At 28.9% G+C, this 20,067-nt stretch overlaps 2 protein-coding genes across 5 annotated transcripts in view; one reads left to right on the forward strand and one right to left on the reverse strand.

The window, feature by feature from the left end:
* Positions 1–19,898, reverse strand: part of LOC130451586 (sortilin-related receptor-like) — a 30,615-nt gene extending 10,717 nt beyond the window's left edge. The window contains exons 1-9 of one of the 3 annotated variants that reach the window (XM_056790697.1): positions 19,861–19,898; positions 17,065–17,168; positions 13,204–13,367; positions 9,074–9,325; positions 4,125–4,286; positions 3,756–4,004; positions 1,849–2,111; positions 1,471–1,793; positions 915–1,279 (exon numbers count right to left, since the gene is read on the reverse strand). In XM_056790697.1, the coding sequence (XP_056646675.1) occupies positions 915–1,279; positions 1,471–1,793; positions 1,849–2,111; positions 3,756–4,004; positions 4,125–4,286; positions 9,074–9,292 (1,581 nt within the window). In that variant the 5' untranslated portion in view covers positions 9,293–9,325; positions 13,204–13,367; positions 17,065–17,168; positions 19,861–19,898. Of the gene's footprint in view, positions 1–914; positions 1,280–1,470; positions 1,794–1,848; positions 2,112–3,755; positions 4,005–4,124; positions 4,287–9,073; positions 9,326–13,203; positions 13,605–17,064; positions 17,503–19,860 lie in introns of those variants that run through there. The other 2 variants (XM_056790696.1, XM_056790695.1) reach the window with 2 other exon arrangements.
* Positions 13,785–19,068, forward strand: LOC130451588 (uncharacterized). Of its 2 annotated transcripts, XR_008910758.1 has the most exons (6): positions 13,785–14,415; positions 14,568–14,653; positions 16,197–16,708; positions 17,428–17,800; positions 18,042–18,173; positions 18,859–19,068. XR_008910758.1 is itself a non-coding variant. In XM_056790700.1 (5 exons), the coding sequence occupies exons 1-5, from the start codon at positions 14,305–14,307 to the stop codon at positions 18,055–18,057; spliced, it is 1,098 nt and encodes a 365-aa protein (XP_056646678.1). In that variant the 5' UTR covers positions 13,785–14,304; the 3' UTR covers positions 18,058–19,068. The 2 variants fall into 2 exon arrangements, 1 of the variants encoding a protein (XP_056646678.1); XM_056790700.1 differs by having other exon boundaries at positions 18,042–19,068.
* Positions 19,899–20,067: the final 169 nt, after the last annotated feature.

The following is a 20,067-nucleotide window of genomic DNA, read 5'->3' on the forward strand; positions in this document are numbered from 1 at the left end:
ACCTAAAAAATAGAAATGTAATTTTAGCCTCCTCCATGCATCATAGCAGGACTATTGCTGAAAGCGGCAAACCAGAGATAATCGAACTATATAATTCAACTAAATTAGGAGTGGACTCACTTGAACAGAAATGCACTATTTATTCTTATCAGCGTAGAACTAGCAGATGGCCTCTTGCGGCATTCTATGTGCTTTACACTTGTGCTAATGTTGATAATAAATTGTCATGAAGAAATTTTACAATATCGTTAGGGAAGAATCTTGAAAAGAAAATAGAATACAAAAGAATTTTCTAGGGAACTAAAAGCAACAATTTCTAAAGTATTTTTCATATGCATCTTGGATATTTTATTATTTTGTTTTTGGACCATTAATATTAATAATCATTAATAAATTTACCATTGTGGTTAAGTTTATTTTTGAATTAAAGATTTATGTTTAACTTTTTCTTGTAATCTGCTATTTTTAATACTGTTTAAACAAACACATATTAAAATAATACAACAACTTTCAAATCTTTTGTTTAAAACTATTTGTTTTAAAATGGGGTGTTGAAACACCCCAGGATACCAATTACGTGTCTATAAAACCAAGATACCAGTTGAGAGTTAAGTGAGGTTAACAAATCACTATTAAAAGTTTTCCATATTACGTCTCTCTCTATATATACATAAATATGTCTAAACTACAGTAATAATTAAGGTTACCAGTATATTTAGCAAATACAGCTCAAGTTAGTTGACATAATATGTGTGAAACAGAAAAATTGATACATTTGCTTTGCAAAATGTTTTTGCAGAAGAAGATAAAGTCGTTATTTACTGAGTATTGTAGAGTTTGGGAAATTGTGTTTGGTGCAATAACACTGACCGAAAGATAGACAATTGATTTAATAATTAACTAAGTTGACTTACCTTTGTACATTTACGGGTAAATAGTTTTGTAAAATCTACTTTAACTATAATCCATTGATGACGTTCAGGTAAAGATCCGAACATTGTAAAGACAGTTGTGTTTTCTCCTGGTTCAGTCATTAATCCATATAGTCTTAATTCTTCATTATGAAATTCCGTTTGGTTCCATGATCTACCTTCATCAATAGAATATTCAATATGTCTTGTTTCTCCTTTAGTTTTATAGTATTTAACAGCCGAGAGAATACCTCCATGGTCGCCCATATTAAAAAAGTATAAATCCATAAGTGTATGACGCCATGTTACTCCAGCATCCAAACTTATGTATATTCCATAATGTCCCTTTAAATTTTTACCCAAAACACCTGAAATCCAAATACTTGATGTTACAACCATAAAAGTACTTCTGTCTGTAAAATCTGAATGTGTCCAATAAATTTTTATTTGAAAATGTAAAAACTGTGAAGTTTCCCGAAGTGATCATAAAAGAGTTGGAGATGTATGAACCATTCAAAGATTTAGTAGGATGCAATATACAATTGTAAAATATACTAACCTGTAGCCATTATTATTCCAGGGGCTGATTTACTGGATAATATTCCAACTGATCTAGTATCTGGTAATAATTGATTAAATTTCTGACTCAAATGTAAAGAGCAATTATTGGTGCTTACACAACCAGTTGATTGACCATCTACGTAGAATGCAGGGGGTTGGATCAACTTCCAAGTAGCTCCATGATCGAACGTTATGACAGATCCTAAATGCTGAGGTCCTAAATGCCCCCCAACTGGTTTAGAAATTACTTTTGATGCTATATAAATTCCAGTAATTCCTTCTACTTTATAAACGTCTGCGAAAGCTTCTTCCGACATATGGCTAACACAAACATTATTATCAGAAACTAAAATATTTAATATATAGAGTAACTTACTGTAACCATGTATCTTGCCATGAGCTTAATGGGAAAAAAACGAACACATCTTCCAAAGACAGTGTAAATTTCACTTCCTGACCATCTCCTGCTAGGTTTTCAGATGTATACAAATGAGATGTTGTATTTGTGTGACCCGCGGCCACCAATGCCCTAGGATTGGTGACGTCGACGATTAAAAAGCTTTGGAACTTTTCAGTTGAGTCGAAGACACACAACTGACGTTTACCAAATTTGTAAGAAACATATAAATTCAGTTCTCCCTAAAAATTTTAGTATGATTATTTGGTTAGGAAGAAATTTGAAATTTGATTGATACAGTTTTTTAAGTTTTGTAAAGATATTTATACAGAATTTCTGGAAATATATGAAGTACGGTCAAATAAATATATAAAAGTAAGTGGATAAATATACCTTTGTTTTTTTGGTATTAACATCAAATATGTGTTTAGGCCAAAAACAATTCGAGATTGGCTCATATGGTTAGGAATAGTTTCAATAAAATTCTTGTAATATAAAAAATCGATACGGCTATTATTTTACTGATGGAGAAAATATTGAGTTATGGACATGTGGATCAAATATTTTTTAGTTGTTATTTTATCTTAATATTTATTACTATAAGAGGAATATGATTTATATTCTATACTGAGAATTTGAACAAGCCTATGGATGAATGCAAATTATTTATTATCAACAGAATTATTCATATATTTATTAATCATATCCTATATAATACCTATGATTATGAACAAAAATATTTATTATTATTTAAGAAATATGAATACAATAAAATACATCTTAATATCATTTTGCTGAGAGCAAAGTTTCTAAAAACGTATCTGATACTCTTCTAAATAAAATGAAAGAATATATTTAACAGAGTTAAAATTTATATACATTCTAATATTAAAATTAAAGCAAAAAGATTATAGAAAATATAGGTGTGTTCAAACTCGTGTTGATTAAATGATTTAAAGGTGAAAAATACAGTTGAAAAGTTGAAACGGAAACATGGTTTGGTAGCTGGTTTCTAGACTCGGTACTAGGAAAGGACCATTGATTGAATTTCAACATGGTTTTACAAATATCAATTATTTATCAAACTCGGATCGATTTGGCAAACTGTAACCTGAAGTTGCAGGAGATATCAAAAAAGCTAATAATTTATTTGGAATAAACATAAGCCAACAGTTGACAAAAATAAAAATATAACAATGGGCAAAGCTTAGATCCACCATATTACACGCCAAAATCAGCGGTTAGCTGAATGTAGACAAGGCAAAAAATTATGAGAGTACTGGAGAGACAACATCCATATTCAGAAAATAGGGCAGGCATCTTTTGAACGCAGATATATCAGAAAAAATAGCCGCTTATATTTTGGTATCGTCAAATGAATTTATAATATGTATTGGCCACAATTATTTAAGAATTTGCTTTTTTCTTCCAATTGGGCACCGAAATCGAGCATTGCATTTGAATGGCCTAGAGCAAACAGGTTAAACTTTCGAATTGTCCCTCTTTACAATCAAATTTCCCCCCTATTGGGGGTGGGCCCCACGTTGGGAAACATGGGGGTAGGTGGTGATATGACAATAATTATCCTACTCCCAAAATATGGAATACCTAATGAAAATTAAAAAGTTTGGTAAATTTTTAAAAAATAAAGGTTCTTAATTCAGCACGTATCTGTCATATTAATCAGATTCAGATTGTTTCATTCATTTTTTAAGTATTATCCATCAAATCCCCAGCTGTATTAATTAGAAAGTTATTAAAAAGTCTTAACTTCGATATACAGATAAAGTTCATATGAAATTACTAATAAATTTTTAAAGGACCCTTAGATATTCTATCTAATTATTTTTAACCGTTTATTTCTCAAACGTTTGAACACTACTTACCTTAGAAGTGTAAGATGTGGTGAAAAGATAGTCGCCTTTAATGAAGAAGTCTTTTACATTTGTATTATAAATTTGAGATGCCGTATGTTTAAATAAATTTGAGGAATGGATTATTGAGCTTAAATTATTCGGTTCCGATCTTTGTATAATAACGTGATAAGTTTCATCGACATCTTTCATCCAAAAATATGCTTTTACATATTCGTAGAGTGGTCTGAATGTCTCTCCAAAGTCTTCAGTTACCCAAAGCTGTAAGAAAATATATGTACATTTCTATCATTCCTGAAATTTCCAAAAAAAAGCAAAAGAGAGCTATATTGAATTGATTGTGCTTCCAAGTCAATTTCAGATGCGAATTACTAAACTTACTTTGTTTTTAATGTGATTTTTATCCAAAACCAACATTATCGATGGATACAATTCGTGGAAGGAGACTTCGGAAGGTGTGAAGTTTAAATCTCTTCTGATAAATGTTTTCCCATAATCAGTTGTTACGTACATCACATTATGTTTGATATCAGTGACAACAAACTAAAAAAAAAAAAATGAGAATCCAAATAAATTTGTGAATGTGGATGATTAGGTTCGTTTAACATTTAAATTTATTTTGTTGTTCATTATAGTTATTTTCTTATTTCTAAATTGAAGCACATCACCAAATTGGTTATTTTTTAAAGTAATACTAATCTGTACAATTTATTATTCAATTTTATGTTTTTTTTTAAACAGGTTTGATATATCATGTTTTTAGTTATATTAAATATATTAACTAAGCCAAATTACATATTTCTATCATGTTCTTTTCTTATTAACCTTATTACAGCTGCCACAGTTTTATTGTTTAAATTTTTTTGCAAAGTAATTTTTGAGAAACTTTAATATAATCTGTTTTTATAAAATTACAATGTACAACTTCTATTATAACATTATTATCTATTATAATGCATCTAATAGTCGAGGAAATGAAACACAAAACTTAGGACTTTATAAGCAAGACGCATCAAGATGCAACAGAGTGCATTCGACTCGGGTGAGCCTCACGAAACTTTGTGATTACAAATTATGAATTATAAATGAAAATACATCTGTGCAAGAGAAAAATGCATCTAGAGGGTTAAAAATTGAAAAAATAAAAGCAGGAGTGAGTACATTTTCTAGAAAGCGGAAGAAACAGTTTGTCTAAAGGTTATAGTAACGAAGACAGAAATAAACGTCATAAACATATTTCCACGAAAAATATGTTTCATTAAATTATAGCTATAATCAAGAAAATTAATTCACCAAAATATGAATGAATTTGTGAATTAAATATCACCATACTCAATGATAGCTCCTGTATAAAATTTTATAGATTAATAAAACACATTTCTTCCCTCTGAAGTAGCAATAGTAATGAAATTTCATTTAAAAAACTTTTCGTATTTTATTTTCTTTTTTGAAAAATATGTACTATTCCGTTAAAATGAAACAAAGGATTTTTGATGAGTCAACAACTTGAATTTGAATAATCTATACGTCATAATTAATAGCGGCATTCAAACAAAAATATTTATAGGTTATTTGTCACATAAAGATAAAGAGTGTGATAAGATGTTTGTACAAACAAGTTAAAAATTTGTTTTTTTTTATTATTAGAAATAAATGGTAATACATTGTTGATAATTTTATATTAAAATTCTTTGTCCTTGTGAATGTAATTTAAATCTGGATGATTTAACCGGAATATTGAAGATGACTTACTTTCTGTATGAAATTTTTTGTAGTAACTACGCTCTGTAAAAAAATTTCGACAAGATTTTCTCATTATATACTCTTGTGAATAGCATGATATAATAACTTCATATGTATTATGTAAAGCAATCTTTGAAGTCGATTTTTGAGAACTGAAATACATCGGATTTATTTGATATTTCGCACACTTATTGAAGACACAATAATTTCATAAATTGGTGTCATGATCCTGATAAGGTTCGCTAGGTTAGTGATTTTCTTTATATTCGATTTCTTTGCTTTGTGTCAACTTCCAAGCGACGTGCTCAGACATGCGTATTGCTTGATTCTCTAATCAAAGAAAAACGCGGTATTTTCAAAAAGGGCGCTTAAGAACCACTTATCTCACCAAACTGAAGTAGAAGGCGCGCAATTTACCCAGTTTTTAGATAAGTTACTTACGTCGAATAAAAATTAATAGTTTACAAAACTGAAAAAATATGCTTCCGCATAAAACCCAACTAAAAATTAGAAAATAATTTTTCAGCACTTTAACTAAGAGTACAGGGGTAAAATTGAATTGTTAAAACATTAATTTTCTATTATCAGTAATACTGGATGAATAAAATTATGGTAATATGATTGTTTCAGTACTAAGGATTGTGCATAATCCGTAATTCAACCATTCAACCAATATTCCGACCTCGGCCTTGGAATATTATTCTTAGTGCCATATATCTTGGTTAATTATAATAGTGGAAAGTATTTTTCATTTCACTTATATTTCATGTTATAAGTAATAAATGTGTCATTGTTAAAACGGATCTGTAAATCAACAGATTTATAATCTATTTTAACTCATGATTTGATAAATATAATGTAATGAATAATTTATATCTTTAGGAACTTAAAAATTTTGTCGTAGCACTAACGGGAAAGAAAATACCTATACCACCAAAACTTCAAAAGAAATACCATTATACAAATACTTGCACTTGAAAGGTGAGTGGAAGGAAATTTTCGGAAATGTCATATAAACTCGTCCTACTGGTCAAAGACCTATCAGAGCACTGAGCATTTATGATATCAACAAAGCTAACAATGGAGTTCTAAAGCAAAATTAATCAATAGACAAGGTCGCACAAGACTTAAAGGAAATGAAGAAGCCAATACACTTGTCAAACGAGGACACAAATTTATTTATTTATTTACACCACCCCACAGCCCAATAGCCAATTACTGAGTCGAGAATATCTACACTGTAAATAAAGATATGAGAAAGGTGAGTCTAATAGTTGCAGATAATTTCTTCATGACACCACCAAATAATAAAAAAAAATTTTTTATTAGAGATATTATTGCAAAAAATATTCAAAGAGTTCTGCATGTAACAGTTATATTGGTACATTCTATATCAGGGGTGGCCAAGCTCCTTGATAGTCCGAGCCATTTTTCAAAATTTGGCAAATAATTTGTGGAAGCACTTCTCAATAATTCTGTCAGATGCTGGTTAGTTAATACTCAGTAATCGGCTTGATCTTCTTCCATCTCTACTAATTCTTCTAATCTTGTATTATGTAAATTTCAAATGGATTCGGAAAAAAGTCAAGAGACGATTTCAAAATTTTCAAGTCTTGAAATCTGTTTTGGAATTCCGTCAATATTCCTTCTAGCTGTTCTAGCTGAGTGTTTCTTGTTTAATATTTTATTTTAATTTGAGGAAAGTGGCAAAATGTTTTATTTTCGATGTCCTTTTGAAAGTCATAATTTAGTTTGAAAACTAAATATTCACTGTGAGAGGTCAGATATTATTTTATCTTTCCCCTGCAATTGTAAATTGAGTGATTGCAAATGTTTCATGATATCAGTGGAATTCTGAATAGGTTATTTCCTTTACTTTTAGAAATGCAGTTATCGGATCAACAAATCTACAAATCGATTTAATACGTTGTAGCTAGACAACCATCTGACAATGGAAAAGAAATTAATGTCATTTGGTCTTTTAATTCTTCAAGGAAATTGTTTGCATTAGTGCGAATGTAATTTACAATGTGTAACACTGTTTTCGTAACATCAGGATATGGGAACTACCCCCCTTCGGAACACCTGATAAGATTAGGTCTTGCCATTACAAGCTTAGGACAAGAAAACTATAAAGATTTAAGTCAGAACTTATACTATAGTTCATTAAAAACTGCTTCGATAGGGGGAATAATAATCCTTGAGGTTGCAGTGTAGTATAACTCCCAATTGAATCTATCTAAATCTATATTTTTAGTTATTCACTTGTTACATAATTTATTCCATATGTACATAATTCGATATTTGTGAAGGTTTGTTTTTCTATAAAAAGTTTATTTTTAATTAAAAGAGATAAAGTTTCTTGAAGGAAACGAAATGTTTTATCTTGTTTTAAGGTCAATAATCCTATATGAGTAATATGAAAAGTTACATATTGAGTATCAATACACATTTATATGATATCAAATATTATTCACAGTATAATATTATAGATTAGTTACTTTATCATTGTGGTAGCTATCGGCAAAAATTATTAATTATTCCAACTCATATGTACATAATTAACACTGTAAAAATGTTTGAAAGCCATAAATATAAAAAAGTGAGTAAATATCAAGTTAAACAGCTTCAAACAATTTAAATGAGGTATTCGTTGTAATACAAAAATATTTTTCTTTACATTGAATGTCAATATCGGGAGATATTCCTTATCAACTGCATTTTCATGATCGATGTATGTTGTCAAAAAAAAAAAAACAACTTTATTTATAGAATAAAATAATTGCATCTTTTTTGTGAGACATTAGTAGAATTTGAACCCACGGACAATGTGTCATACATACAAAATTTCAACCTGATATACGAAGTTTGTCTGAAACGTTTCCGACCCTTAACCTGAAGATGTCAGCACCTTATAAATATAATTTGGGAAATATGTTTCTGCGTGCGTTGAGAGATTTACTTCAATTCATTAATGTTGGTCATTACAAAAAAGGCTGTCGTTTTTGATAAATTTTTTCTCTTTTGAATATTATATTTGTTGTTTGTTTTTTTGTCTTGAGTGTCAAAGCGTTGGACCCATATTTCATCCACAGTTATTAACCAAACAAAAATTCTGCTGCATACTTGAAATGCATTAGCATCGTCATTGATTGCACCATGTTTCAATTTGTTCTCTTTCATGTACTGTAATAATATTTCCAAAATACTACAACGTTGTTCAGTAGTCAATTGATTATATCAAGTCTATCAATTATTCTACGGAATTTTTCATATTGATTTTGCAGCGGGATCAATTTTATTTCATTTCGTGAAAAAACTGATCTTTGTTCGTCAAATTTTAAACCAATAAGAACATGGCATTTCAATTGTATTAGATTATATTATGATTAATATATACTCAGAATAATCCATTTTTTTTTTCAATATACACTATATTTTCGTAGTGAGGGAGCAATAAATAACTTCTAAAATAAACTCAGTTCAATACAGTAAGATAATATAAATTATATATACTTATACTTTTCTTTTTTTTTTTACAATTAAAAAAGTTTTATCCAAATCAACGCATTTATTGAAATACTTACGTGGGTGTGAATTTTTGGATGATTATAAAATTTCTCCAATATAGCATATTCTCCATTATCCAGTTTAAAATGATCAGTTTTATTTATGTAACTGTCACCATCGTCGTAAGATATAAAAACTGTTGACGATGACGGTAACGAGAAGCCTGAAATCGTTGGAGCTGGATCCCGAGCTAAACATATGATTATTTTGCTATTGTCTCCAACCCAATGTACCATCAATTGCTTGTGGCTGTCATTGAGGTAATTGATCTGGAAAACAACAATTTTTATTTGATTCATTGAATTAGATCACCACATTCATTATCTATTAGTAGTTTTCCTTATTGATAAAATAAAGATGTATATACTGGACGCGATATGTTTTTATTGAAAATAATGAATCATTATTTTCCAGGAACTACTAAATTGCATGACTGCTCGAATAATGATAATTTTTAAAAGAATATAAAAATTTTACATAGGAACAGCTGAGGTCTTTCAAATAAAAGTATTGTATCACTTAACGATGACCAATTTTTTCCATGTTTACAAATTCACTGAAAACTTCACTATTGACGGCTGCCAAAAAAATACTAAAAAACGTGACGTCCCCAAATTTGAAACACATACTGTATAGATTGTGTACTTTCTAATACAATGGTATTTTTCAAGCAGCTACTGTAATCTCTAAGTCAGGCCAGGTGATCATCTGTGATCATCCTCGTACTATATTCCAGTTAATATTGAAATAAGAAGCTGCTTTATAATCCTATATATTAAATCTTTGCATTTTCAAATAAACTATAATTGCATTATTTATATCAAATATTTGTTGTTAATACATTTCGGAATTATTATAAAAATATTTCTAGCACTGATTGATTAGTTTTAAATTTTCTTGGTTGGGGCTAGGGATATAGCTGATGTTATGAAACAATAAAATTATCATCAAGATAATGTCATTAAATACGATACGATTCTTTACTTAAAGCTTATGAATGGTAATTTTCCATAAGTGGAGCAAATAATCCAATTACAATTGAAAAATTTGTTTTTCAAAACAAAACTCCCCACTTATTATTATTTAGAAGTCTAAATATATATTCACTGTTATATAGCTGAATAGAAAAGCAGAAAAATGAACTGGAGAACCGATTTTGTTGTACTTTGACTGCCATTAACCTGCTGACTGTGCAAACGCCATTTCTAAAATTTTATCATTTACTTCCTGCGCAGTTTCTACACTTGTAACTAGCATTTTTATAATACAAAATATTTTAATGTTAAAAGGGATGAGTCATTGTTATTGAGCAAACTGGATTTTTGCCAAAATATACATATGTGTTATTTTTGATGACAACCAGTGGCAATAAAATAACGTATCAATTTTATGTATAATACTTTTGTTCATTTTGAGGTGTAAATACATAATATTGATAAAATATTGAGAATTTTTAGACTTTAGAGAAAATTATGACTATAATAAATAATAATGAAATTCCTAAAAGTCTTATGCAATTACCTTTAACTTGGTAGTTTTGATTAAATTCCGTTTTGTATGGAAGACTTTTATTTTGCTTTAATATTTTCTATAGCTGGCTATTACTAAAAACATCATATACTAGTATTCTAATTGGCATAGCTCTTACTTACTGAATTAAAAAAAAATACCAAGCAAAATGTTGCGCCATTTTAATTATTGGTAAAGATAAAGGACATCATTTTGTCATGAAATTGGATATATATCTATATATCTCTACAATGCTCATTAGAATCCACAAAACTATTGCAGTTGGTTACAGGATGTTCTGTATTCTTCCAATGCGGTTTAGCCTATAAAGTTAGTTCATCCATTCTCATATATATATATTGATCATACAGAAAAGATAATTTAAATTGATTGCAATACTTATTTATCCTTTTTATCGATGTTATTTATCACTGTTTGATGATAATCATTTTTGCTAACTGCAATTTTGCATGTCTAAATTCAGGATCTGAAAACTGAATCAACCAAACTAACATTAATTGTATTTTTCGTGATTAGGAATGAATATTTCATTTCGTATATCAAAATATGGAATATTTATCAAAGTTCATTGAAAGAATTTACCGCAAAGGAGTTTAGTTAACACTGCTATTTTTTACAAATTTTTTGTTTGATTCAACTTACAACTATTGAAAATATTAAATTTATTTGATTCAATATTTGCTAACATTTATCTATTTAAGTACGAATTATATACTTAACAAATAAAAACTAACAATAATTTTTATTTAAGGATAAGATTGTGTATATGTATACAGAAATAAATAGAGTTGGTTTTCTCATATTTTACCTTTTAATGAAAATTGATGCAATTGTGTATCTAAATATACCCTACCTAAATGTTTCTTTTGTGGGTTTTAGACCACTTTTTATGAGTAATATTTTGTTGTCCTAAAATTAATAAAGAAATTGTTTTCCTTATTATTCCATCAGAAATTGTCACATCATTTGAAATAACGTGGGAGTGGTATTTTAATATTTTATTTAGTCTACCATAGAAAATTAACTGACTAAACAATTATTAATGAATAGGTCACACATTAAATCAACATTCAACTTTTCATGCAAAATCAGCAGCTTTGATTGATAAACAAAGGTTGACTTTAAGACACACTCTATTGGTAGCACTCTAAACAAATAAACATAAATTGGATATATTCTATTGAACGTGACATAAAAAAGCGAAAATATTTCATGACTTGCATGAATTTCCTCATAACTGTGACTTTGATAAGAAATAAATGATAACAAGATATAATATTTAAGAGAGAAAACTCTCTGCTAATAATAAAATCACAGCATTATGACTAAAGTATTTCCAAGCAATTAAAAATAAATGTCCTATAGTTTTTCAGACTCACTAAACCGTATTATAAAACATTAGAATGAATCGATGTCTTGTTAAGGCATATGTGTGTTATTTAATATAATTAATAAAATAGGAATAACCTAGATCAATCCAAGATTACAATTATCAAAATGGATACATTCCTCTACTAAACCAGTAATAAAGTTATACTATCTATTAAAAATCTAAAAGTCGTACAAACATTCACAATTATTAGAAAATGATTAATTTCTATCCTTCCTGTCTACTGCATATTCCTTACTCAATACAACTAATCATTTTTATGAACCCATATAAAATAGAAATTTATCTAATACCCTCATTCCCAAGACCAAATCAATTTATGTAAAATAATTTCTAAATCACTCCTAAAAAAAATCAATTTTCTATTTTGGATAGAATTATGAGAGAAATGATAAATTATCCAGAGCACTATATTATTGCAACTAGAGGACATAATTGAATATCACAAACTATAATTTGTACAAAAAGTTTATAAAATTTTTTCACCAAGTCAAGTCACATACTTTACTATCTAAGGCTTTTATTTTTGAGGACACAGTGGTTCCCGATTTTTGGGGTCCACTAGTCGAGAAAATATAAAATTAATAGAGTATTATAAACAGACCAGCCTATGTGATTATCATCAGTATGAATTACCATTATTTAATTAACTTAAACTTTTGTATTCAATGTTAATTTAAACTTTTGTATTCAATTTTCAACAAAGTCATTAAAATATCACATTACTATTTAAACACACTGTAGGTGAATGCTTAACAGTATGAGCATGAACTACTATATCCATATAATTGAATGTTCAATATTAGTGACAAATTTGAATATATTTTATAAATAATAGGCAAGTATCAATAATTTTGTAAAGCTATAAGCAACAAAGTAATGTATTCATAGATAAATACCAAATATTATTAAATGTCGTATAATTATCTTAAATTATAAGAATTGCAAGTGCCACTTAAATATGATCTCTACATACATTACTATGGGATTCACTAAATGTATTAATCAGTACTCAAAAAAGTGTTGCAACAAATTTCAAGATATTATTTCATGACTTGTAAGAAAGTAACAAAATTGGGGTAGCTATTTTTGTATTAAAAATTACCTACATTACAATAATTTCACGAATTGTAGATATTATAGAGATAAGAAATATATCAATAAAACTTGAGTTAAAATAATGAAATAAAATGGTTTAAGCAGGAAGTATGCTAATTTTTCAATTACCTTTGTCACTATGTTTGATGCAGCACTTGAAACTTCTCTCCTCTCTCGTCTAACACTTTCATGCGAAGGAAAATTACTGGAGTCAGCGTCAAATTGATGAAATCTCTGAAGTTTTTCAACATCGTCAAGATTTCCAAAAAGAGTTTTTACATTGTTTTCAAATCCTACAGTTAACAAAATCGCCGATTTTGTAAAAAGTAACAAAAATAGCACTAAATACATTGTCTTTGTTTACATTAAAATTGAAAAATCTCCGCTTTAGATCTAACAAAAGATTTACACTCGGATCCTTTCGTATTTGAATTAATTATGCAGACTTAAAACTCCTCACACTTGTACTTTGTCAACAACTACTATTATACAAAAATGTAACTTAAATTGACACGACTTATGAACTAATGACAGCAAAATACAGTAGACTACCATAGATAAAATAAAGAGGTTCGATGAATATGCAAAACCTCCTATGAAGTTACTACGCAACCAGATGCCACAATTACTAATGCTTTTAATAAGAATGTAACTACTTGAATAGATTAAAAATTTCATGGCAGTATGAATCTCTCTCCATAATCACGTATTCGTCTGCAACACACACTATAGTAATAATAAATGGGATAATAGATAAATTAAAAACTCGAAAAAGGACAACCATTGTCAAGGTTGTATATACACTGCCACTTTTTAACTAACGCTAAATTTTAACATAATTCAATAGACATTTGATGATTGGTTAAATACATTGAATGAGTCTTAAATTTGGTATTTAAAGTACAATTACTATTGTATCGAACAAGAAACTTGCGAGCAAATGAACTCCTTGAACCCCAAAGATACTGGTGTTCATAAGAACTTAGAAAGTGGAAGGCGACTGCAGATAGGGGTTAAGGTTTCTATCTCAGATCAACCACCTCCCGTTTCAGTGTTAGTTAATCAGATTTATTATAACATTCATCCTGAAAAGTTTTTTATTGATTTTGCAATCTTAAAAATGAACGTTTATTTTCATAAAATTATATTTGGACGTATAGCATTACATACATCGTCACTTCCGATAGAAACAAAACATAATCTACAAAAAATTGTGGGAACCTAGTAACCATGGAATCGCGATTACACAGGTATGACAGATACCAAACTTTTCTATTAACTTCGATTAATTTTCACGAAATGTCGGAAGATAATTTAATTGGAAAACGGCCTAAGACTTCTGTGAGTATTTTTGGAAAAATTGATATCCTTATTGTCCATTTTCTGCGCTATTTAATTAACCCACTTATGAACAATATAACCATATTGACTATTAAATTTATCAAAAACTAAAATATTGAAATTAATGTTTTGTTGTATTTTATATATTACAGCCTGAGAAATTAGTCACTGAAGATTCAAGCACTAACGAGAAGAGAAAAGTAAAAAGAGTTAGTTTTGCCAGTAGCAGTTTTGTTAAGTAAGTTATTTTTTTGCCTCCTATATTTCAAATATTTTAGGCATGCTTCAAAAAATAGTTTATTCTGTAGTCATATGTATTCCTGGGTAATATATTTATCAGTATCAATTGAGTGGAATGGTATTCTAATTTCGAAGAGCTGTTGATCTTCTGTTATTGATCTGACTAAAGTGTCATATTGAAACCTGATATTCTCTTGAAAGTTGAAAGTATATAATGTTCTGTTGCTTTAATGGGAAGATTTGTTTGATCCTTTGATCTCTTGATATTATCGATATTTGAGTTAAACATAAGAATTGCATTATGAAATTCATGAAAATATGATCAGTTGCAAATTCTCTTAAAAATATCTATAACTAAATATTTGACCAGTGGCGGATTTAAAGATTGGTTATAGCTATTGAAAACCTTTATTTTCGAAAATTTCCCCTACAAAGAATTATTGAAAAACATTGTGTTGAGCAAAGTAGAATCATGTACTACTTTTAAAGTAAGGTAAGGTGTGTTTTAAAATTATTCAACACTTATATAATATGAATAAAGCTTACACAGCGAGTAACGTTTATGCATATTTTTTTATTACACTCGCAGTTTAATCATTTATTATATTGTCATATGAAAAATTGTTCTTTAGGTCTGACTATGCATAAAAGAGCTAAAGCCTTAAGCATTTCTCAACTCAAAGTTGATATTAAATAGTTCTTCACTCTATTTAGCAAGAAAATCTTCTTTCTCATTAGCAATTTTACTAATTCTGATTCTAAATCAATTTTATGAGAAATGAGAATTTCAATCTAAATCTCTTATAGGTCTCATGTTGTTTTGCTAACTAAACAACGATATTAACTCTGAAATAATCAGTAGTAGCCATTCCAATATATTCATTAAGTGGTTCATGAAATCTTTTTTGTTGTTTTTTCATTTCTCTAGTATATATTTTCTTTAAACTCAATTCCATCGCATTTTCTTAAAAAGACTTTTTAATTTTCTTGTGCTGCTCATCCAAAATCATCTTTTCAGTGTGAGCAATAATTTTTTTCAACCTTGTGTATTGAAATAAAACATTGGGGAACAAAATTTGCCGTCCTAGGCTACAGCCTACTCTTCCTGCTGGTAAATCAAACATCGTATTTGGCATATAGTGACAAAATTACCAAATAATACTTTTGGTTGAGACACACTATTAGTCTTTGGTCCAGGACTAAAAATTGCCAACTGTCTCCATTTGGAAATTCTGATGAAGGCTATTAATAGGAATAGCTCTTAGCGATGTTTGATTTCTAAATAAGCCGAGCTATTCTTGCTACTAGAAATGATTTGACTACTATATATTTTTCAGTTTTTTTAGTATACGTAGGACTTATTAGATGATTACTGTGTAGTTGTGGTAAAATCATCTTTTCAAACTAATTTTGCAAAGACTATAACAATTAAATTTTTCCTAAAATATTTGTTTTGAAAATTAAATGTACGTTTCAGTTTTCTCAAAGTTCTGTAATTTTATGAATTAGGTGTCAAAAAATGAATCTAACATACCTTGCAGGCCATTTGCAGTTGATCCCGAAATAAATACATTATGGGATGACACTTACGAAGAAGAACTCCATGATTCAGATAGATCTATTTGCAGTACTTTGGATCAAAGTTTTTTAGAAAATGCAGATTTTGAAGAGTATAATAAAGAAAATTATAACCCAACTAAACCATTTTTACCTGAAGATAATATAACATTCAGGAAAAAAATATTTGAAACTAATTTAGAAACAAAAGGAAATGCTACCAAGTCAAATATGAATGATACACCTAAAGTGACAGATAAGCCCAGAGAGGAGATAAACAAAGAATTATCAGAACCAATGTACACATCTGTTGGTGCATCAAATGATATTTATCCAACAGAAGTGGACAACTCGCAATCATCTACAGATTTTATAAAACTGCATTTTGAAAGTGATGGGACTACTTTCGAGAACATTTTTCCAGCTACGTGTGAACAGATCAAGTTATATAAAACTGTCACTAACAGGAAATTGGTTGAAGATTGTGATATCAGAGGTAAATTGAATTCTGATGACATTCCAAATAAATAATTTTAAATTGCTTCCACATGTCTTCCGTACCAAAAATACATCCAGTTCATTATTGGAGATTTCAAATGAGAGTCCTGAAAATTCAGAGAAATTTGGAACTAAACTTTCAATACTTACCTGTAAGCAAACTTCAGATTCATGGACTATCATACTACTGAGACTTATTCTTATTATAGCACACTTGCACCATATATCCAAGCAAAAGTTTCATGAGAGAACTAATCTTTGAGAATTTTCTATGACTGTTATTTCTCAATTTTTATCTTTCAAGAACACAGACTCCATATTGTCTCCTAGTACACATAAAACAATTTGACTTACACGTATTTTCTAATTCCAGTATGCTTTATATCCTGTACATCCAGCCTCCTTGAGCATTATTAGATTTCTTTAATTTTAGTATTTGGGATTGCAGTTGGAACATCCTGTAAAAGAAATTTACTTTTTGTCTAACAATATATGTTACTGGAAGTTTTTTCTACTTGAACTTTATATTAAGTTACAATTTCTGGAATCGTTCATGACATTGAATACACTATTTATTATTACCACTACATTAACACTCACAATTACACTGTTAAGGTAAAAGTTGAAACTCCAGTCTCTGAAGACAGTTGGTTATTGATGCACATGCCATACTGTGTAATTATGAGTTTAAACATTTGAATGATATGTAACTTTTAGTTGACACTGGTCCTCTAACCTCACAGAAATGCAATGAAAACTCCACAGGAAGTGAACAACAATGTAATACAATACATGACAGTTATTCAGGGAAATCATTTCATAAGCAAGCCAAAGGGGTACTGGATTTGGCCAAAGTTTCAGCTTCCGATATATATACAAATTTATTGGATAAATTGGCTGAAGCAGACCTGAAAAATTTGGAGCTGTTGGAATCTTCAGAAAAGCCTAACGAAACAGTTGTTGCTGATTTAAAAGAAATGCATCAATTAGGCTCTGGTGCTGAGTTTGGGAGCAATTCTAAAGAAGAAACTGAACTTTCCGATGCTGTTCTCCAAACTTTAAGAGAACTAGTTGAGGAGGCGGTTACAAGGTAATAAAATTTCGAATATTTACTAGTGCAATAACTATAGTGTTCAAATAAGTGAAATTTCTTATTTCTTAGGCCTTTTGATATATTAATGCATCTAACTGTTCTTGATTTTAGGTCTCTTCGGTTTTAAAATTAGTTTTTTTTTTGATAAAAAAAATTTATCTTTTAAAAATTATCAAAACAGAAGAGACCTAAAATCAAGAACAGTTAGATGCATTAATAACTGGAATTATTATTGTAGGTCTACCGATTACTAGGAGTTTGTTAAATTTCATAAACATGATTACTGTTTTTAAATATTTTATGCAAAAGTTTCTTTCACAACTAAAGTTCACCCTGATGAAGGATATTTTGGATGAAATCTCTATGATAGGTAAGCTTTGAGTTTTCAGAATCAGATCATGATAGAGATGAGGTAAAAATGGTGGAATTTATTAAGAGATACAGCTCAACGGTCGCAATTGTCATCTTGAATCAAACAATATCAATAGAGTTGGCATTGTATATATATATATATATATATACTCATATATACTCAATAATAAACAAAGAGTAAGCGACTTTTTGACAACTTTTAGTATTTTTGCTGATATTTGCGAATAAATTAAATACCGATTAATCAAACATACCATATGAATGTTTCGATTTTTATCTACCAGACAGTAATGGTTGTACAAATATAAACAAAGCTATACATGTGCGATTTTTCTATAAAATCAATCATTATTCTAATAGGACCTTTCCGATGTCTACCAGAAAGAATCATACTATTAAGACAGATCAATTTCTATACACCAGAATATCCAAATCATGATCGGGTTAATCCGATCATAGTTTCTAACAAGTCCTGTAAATATATATCCTTCTTTTTCCACACAAAATGCACGTGCACACAATATGCTCAATATTTTCTCTAATTGCTCTCTTACAGTAATAGGAAATGATTCATATTTTATAAACTGTTTTCAAGTACATAAAAACAAATTTTGACAATTATACTTGAACTTTCTGATGGCGCCAATTGTTGAGTATAAAACCTAATTGTTTATTGATTTTAGTGTTATCAGCTCAAGATATGTTATTGAAGAAGTAAATGAGTACATACTTGGGAAATTTTTGGTGTTTCAACAAATATGTTCAAGAAATAGGCAAACCTGTTTCCAGAATAGAAGATGAATTTTCGAAAAATTTTTATTGTTCAAATTATTTTGTATTTAAATTAATGTTAATTTCAATAAAATATATGTTGATACAATGTTTTAAACAAACGTAGCATCGTTCTACTAGACTATATTCACTATAATTCTTCCAATGTGACGTTGATTGGTTTTTTGTCGATGAAAACATATTTGATGGTACGGAATATGTATATTATATAATTGATATATATAAGCAATACATACATTCATTGTCAAAGATGCCATTTTGTTAGTTATAGGATGCAAGCAAAACGATTTGCTTTTATATTTATACCACTCTGCATAATTTAAAGTTTTCTCATTCTGGAAATTGAAATCTGTCATAATTGTATAATCAGATCTTATATACCATAGAAACATTTCTAATGAAAAAAAATATAAAATGTTAAGACTATAACTACATTATACGCCAATTACACCTTCCTTTATACTCCACCTCTGCACACAATAAAACTGAGAAAGAAACCAATTCATATAAAACTACATATCGTCGACTTAGGTCGCAAACCACGTAACTCCTTTTATTTTTCTTATATTAATGTTTTGATACCATTGAAAAAATTTATATTTTTTTATTAAAAAAAAACAGGTCAAGGCTTCATACAATTTTTCTCATTGTAAGTTTTTTGTGTCTACTGTAAAATTTGGTGCTATGGAGTTACGAGTTAGCGACTTGAGCCGACGATATTTATATATGTTGTGAACCTATAAACGTGCGTCAATGATATTAACTACATTTATTAGTAATTACAGATTTCTATATTAATTTGAAGGGGTAGATATACCCCTTAATAAAAAGGACAATGCTAATGATAAAATAAAACATATTTGGAGATTTACTGTAACTTATATTTTGCAAACCTTTTTGAAACTTTACTATCACTCTTCTTGACATTTTACCAATAGAAGTTTGTTATACATATACCACCTGGTCTTAGGTCTTATCTAACCCAGCTAAAATACTGTACATAATTATATAAATTGAATCAAAAAGAGATGCTTGGTCTATGTAATCCACTAGAAGCATCAAAAGTTTTTTTACACGATTTTACTATCTTTCTTTATTCA

This window comes from Diorhabda sublineata, chromosome X (assembly GCF_026230105.1).
Source record: "Diorhabda sublineata isolate icDioSubl1.1 chromosome X, icDioSubl1.1, whole genome shotgun sequence".
In the NCBI taxonomy this organism is placed as follows: Eukaryota; Metazoa; Arthropoda; class Insecta; order Coleoptera; family Chrysomelidae; genus Diorhabda; species Diorhabda sublineata.

What these genes read in the sequence shown, in the direction of transcription:
- LOC130451588 (XM_056790700.1), top strand. Translation starts at nt 14,305, where the DNA reads ATGGAATCGCGATTACACAGGTATGACAGATACCAAACTTTTCTATTA. An exon ending in GAAAACGGCCTAAGACTTCT is followed by an intron (nt 14,416 to 14,567) that starts GTGAGTATTTTT and finishes TATATATTACAG; the next exon opens with CCTGAGAAATTAGTCACTGA. An exon ending in GCCAGTAGCAGTTTTGTTAA is followed by an intron (nt 14,654 to 16,196) that starts GTAAGTTATTTT and finishes CATACCTTGCAG; the next exon opens with GCCATTTGCAGTTGATCCCG.